Source organism: Anarrhichthys ocellatus, unplaced genomic scaffold (genome assembly GCF_004355925.1).
Source record: "Anarrhichthys ocellatus isolate YVR2014 unplaced genomic scaffold, GSC_Weel_1.0 scaffold47, whole genome shotgun sequence".
NCBI classification, from domain to species: domain Eukaryota; kingdom Metazoa; phylum Chordata; class Actinopteri; order Perciformes; family Anarhichadidae; genus Anarrhichthys; species Anarrhichthys ocellatus.
In genome coordinates this window covers 1,317,261-1,320,551 of record NW_022280077.1, presented here as the reverse complement: position 1 = coordinate 1,320,551, position 3,291 = coordinate 1,317,261, and the positions used below count along the sequence as shown (strand labels likewise).

At 44.7% G+C, this 3,291-nt stretch overlaps 1 protein-coding gene across 18 annotated transcripts in view; it reads left to right on the top strand.

Moving 5' to 3' along the window:
* pou2f1b (POU class 2 homeobox 1b) overlaps window positions 1-3,291 on the top strand; it is a 15,672-nt gene that overhangs the window by 7,489 nt on the left and 4,892 nt on the right. For 8 of the 18 annotated variants that reach the window (XM_031869493.1, XM_031869484.1, XM_031869481.1 and 5 more), the window contains exons 1-5: window positions 8-293; window positions 580-645; window positions 1,293-1,384; window positions 1,764-1,862; window positions 2,111-2,206. In XM_031869493.1, the coding sequence (XP_031725353.1) occupies window positions 245-293; window positions 580-645; window positions 1,293-1,384; window positions 1,764-1,862; window positions 2,111-2,206 (402 nt within the window). In that variant the 5' untranslated portion in view covers window positions 8-244. Of the gene's footprint in view, window positions 1-7; window positions 294-579; window positions 646-1,292; window positions 1,385-1,763; window positions 1,863-2,110; window positions 2,207-3,291 lie in introns of those variants that run through there. The other 10 variants (XM_031869492.1, XM_031869491.1, XM_031869485.1 and 7 more) reach the window with 9 other exon arrangements.

Here is a 3,291-nt window from a genome sequence, read left to right as displayed (position 1 = left end):
AGAGAGAGAGAGAGAGAGAGAGAGAGAGAGAGAGAGAGAGAGAGAGATATATTTCCCAGTGTGCATCTCCCAGTGTTGCTCAGTGGACCGTGTGGTGGACAGTGCCACTGTGTCTGTGTGTGCAGCTCTGCTTGTATTGAACTGTGCTCACTGCTGACCAGTGGAGAGTGAAGAGAGTGTGGGAGGAGGAAACGGAGTGCCGGACGCCCCGTTGGTGGGTTTGCCCGGTCGAGGCAAATTTTCCATGATAGTTTCTGCAGCCATGCTGGAAAACGCAGTCGGAGCGCTAGTGGGTGAGTTTTGGGTGAGCTTATGATGGAGCTCAGCTGGAGTTCGTTGTTGTTTCGGCATCCCTGCATGACATTGGCACAAAGGTTGATCTGGCCATCGGTTTGTGATTTTGCTCATTAATGTTCGCCGCTTTGAGTTGGTGAATGTGACAGAAATGTAACTGCAGGATAGGAATGTCGTGCTCCTCATTGAGAGTGCTCCTCAAGTCACAGAGACAGGCTTGTTGTGTTTTTAACCGGCGGTAGGTGTGAGTTTGTCTCACTATCTGTCTCTGTCTGGCTCTTCCAGATGCTAAAGTGAATAATCACTCAGAAACTACTAAATGTGCAATGGAAAGTGGTGACGGGAACACCGGTGAGTGACCTCCAGCTTTTTCTTTTTTCTTTTTTCCTTTTAACGGGGTGGAAATCAGAGTTTTACCTCCTCAGTCAACAGGTTGCAAATTCAAAAATGTCTGCAGTACAAATCAGAAAAGAATCACTAATGTGTTATTGACTCATTAATAAAAAAGACATGGCAGCTTTCCCAAATCCTTATTAGCAGTCCTCCTCGAGTTTCCCTCACTCGTGCCTATTGAACACTCATTTGCTCTGTCAGTGATTCTGTGATACAAACTATAGTAGATGCATCTTTATATTCCTACCGTGTATACTGCCGAATGACGTCAATATTAATGCTTGCAGTTTAAGTGTCAATATTTTAAAATTCTGTGACGATTCACCCACCAAATTCATGCATCTGTGTAACGACTCTGGATCAGCGTCACAGCTGCTGTCACTTTAAAAAAAAAAAAAATACGTCTTCCTTCCACCTGACAGCAGCGTGTTCTACTGAAGCTGCCACAGCTTCATTGTGGGCTTCTAGTGTTTTGTTCCTCTTTTTGTTTGTGTTTAAAATAACAAAGAGCGTAAATTATGTTATGCCAATTAAACCACAACGAAAAGCATCTCCTCTGCTCCTCTGATGGCACGTTTTTCATTAAATTGTATTTCTATCCTCAGGAATCCAAATCAATGGGTTTGACTTTCAGAGGCAGACGGTGCCGACCACAAGTGCGCTCACTAATGCACACGCACAAGCCCTCCTCCAACAGGTAACGCACCACGCCATCGCACACTCCACCACGAGTCACTTTTGTTTGTGAGTCTAATGGATACCGTTTTGGTGTAATGCCGCATCTTAACTAGTTTTCAGGTCTGAAGTTTAAACAGAGGTTTGCTCATCTGCACGAGCAGGAAAGAGTTAATTTAAATGAGCCAGGCTCTCCTCCTGTCGCCTGGCAACACGGCAGATTAATCAAACCCTGTATGCTAATTAGCTGCTCTGCGGTTGCTCGGAAACAGATGGCAGAGAATATGCAAATCTATGCAGAATTTACATGCACTGCATAACAGTTATTTTAATTAGCATCTCAACTCTCTCTCCCCCCTCCCCTCCCCTCCCCTTCCCACTCACTTTCCTGGTCTCTGAAGGCTGCAGCACATTTAAATGCCCCCTCTCTCACTTCGTTTTTAATTCAAATTCCTCTCCCTGCTCAAAGACTGAAGGCTCATCCTCAGAGAGCCGCTCAGGTAGCACACAGAGAGTTCATGTTTTATAGTGTTGTGCTTATTTTATTTACACGGCTCCTTTTCGGTGTGAATTAATCAACCTTTCAAACTGCTTTCAGTGAAAACATTTTGGATCTTGTTGTTATTTATGATTAAAAAAAAAAGCTGTGGCTTGTTTGACCAGACCTATCACGCTGTCAACACTTCTCAGTGACCTACCCTGTAGGAAGATTTCTCCTAAGCCTCCCTCTTTGCTTCACCTCCACTAGTCTAAGTCGGAAGACTCGAGCGCTCTTCCGACCTCCGTCCAGCAGAGCGTATTGCCTCAAACCCAGCTAATGTTGGCCGGGGGACAGATTGCAGGAGTAAGTGGCCCTGTTGCCTCATGTTGCTTTGAGTTAAAAAACTTGCATCTGGGGGGGGGGGGGGGCACCCCCACAAAATAAACACTTTTTTTTCAAAAAAAAAAAAAAAAGATTGGGCGATGAAAACTGCCCCGGATTCTGTGGCTTCGGTGTCTGCCTGTTCATCCCAGTGATTGTTTATAGGCTCTACGTCCAAATCCTTCCGTCACAGAAAATGGAGGGATGGGTTTGGACATGGCCTTGATGTGTCTGTGCACTCACGGTTCGACATCATTCCATATCCATCCATGTTAGGATACAGGAACCGATGCTCCACTTCCAACGACACATTCCATATCCATCCGGGGGGGGGGCATGCTGTAGTTGAGAGGACCGGCCGTGTTGAATGCTCTTTACGCTATGCTGGAGTGAATGTATACTGTGCATGTGGATGAGAGTTTGACCAGGACGTCGACATGCTTGTGCCTTTTTTTTGCTCTGCTGCATGAGTCTTCTTCTCCATTTTGCCTGTCTGGGCTCATACTTCGTGTTGCCACGATAATGACAGTTTTAGCACAACTTTGATACCTTTTTATGAAAAGTAAAGTTCAATAGAAAAGTGTAGACACACACACATTACTTGTGTGCACATGATAAAGTAGAGGAGGAACTGGAGTAGACCAGGCTGAGTTCTAGTTCATTTAAACAACCGTTGGCAACAGCGTCAAACAATACAATCCACCTGTTGGAGCAAAGCAGGGAAACATTAAGGATTGATCTTATTGATGGAGATGGATTCTTGCCATCATGTGTGAATGTGTCACGAATATTATATGCGACTCACGTATTTTTTGTAATATCCCATTGTGGTATTATAGTTATCTTTAAGTCAAATATTAAACCTTTCATGGGTATCAAAGCCAAAACTCAAGTATTGTGACAACACTGACTCATCCGATCTCTGATATAACATAGAAGTGGTTTCCTTAACCGCTACTTGAATTCTCTTCTCTTTCTTTGTCCCCTTCTGTCTTTCTGACCTCCCATCACGACCGTGTCCCTCTGTCTGTCTGTCTTTCTCGCTCTACGTCTGCCTGCCCACCTCT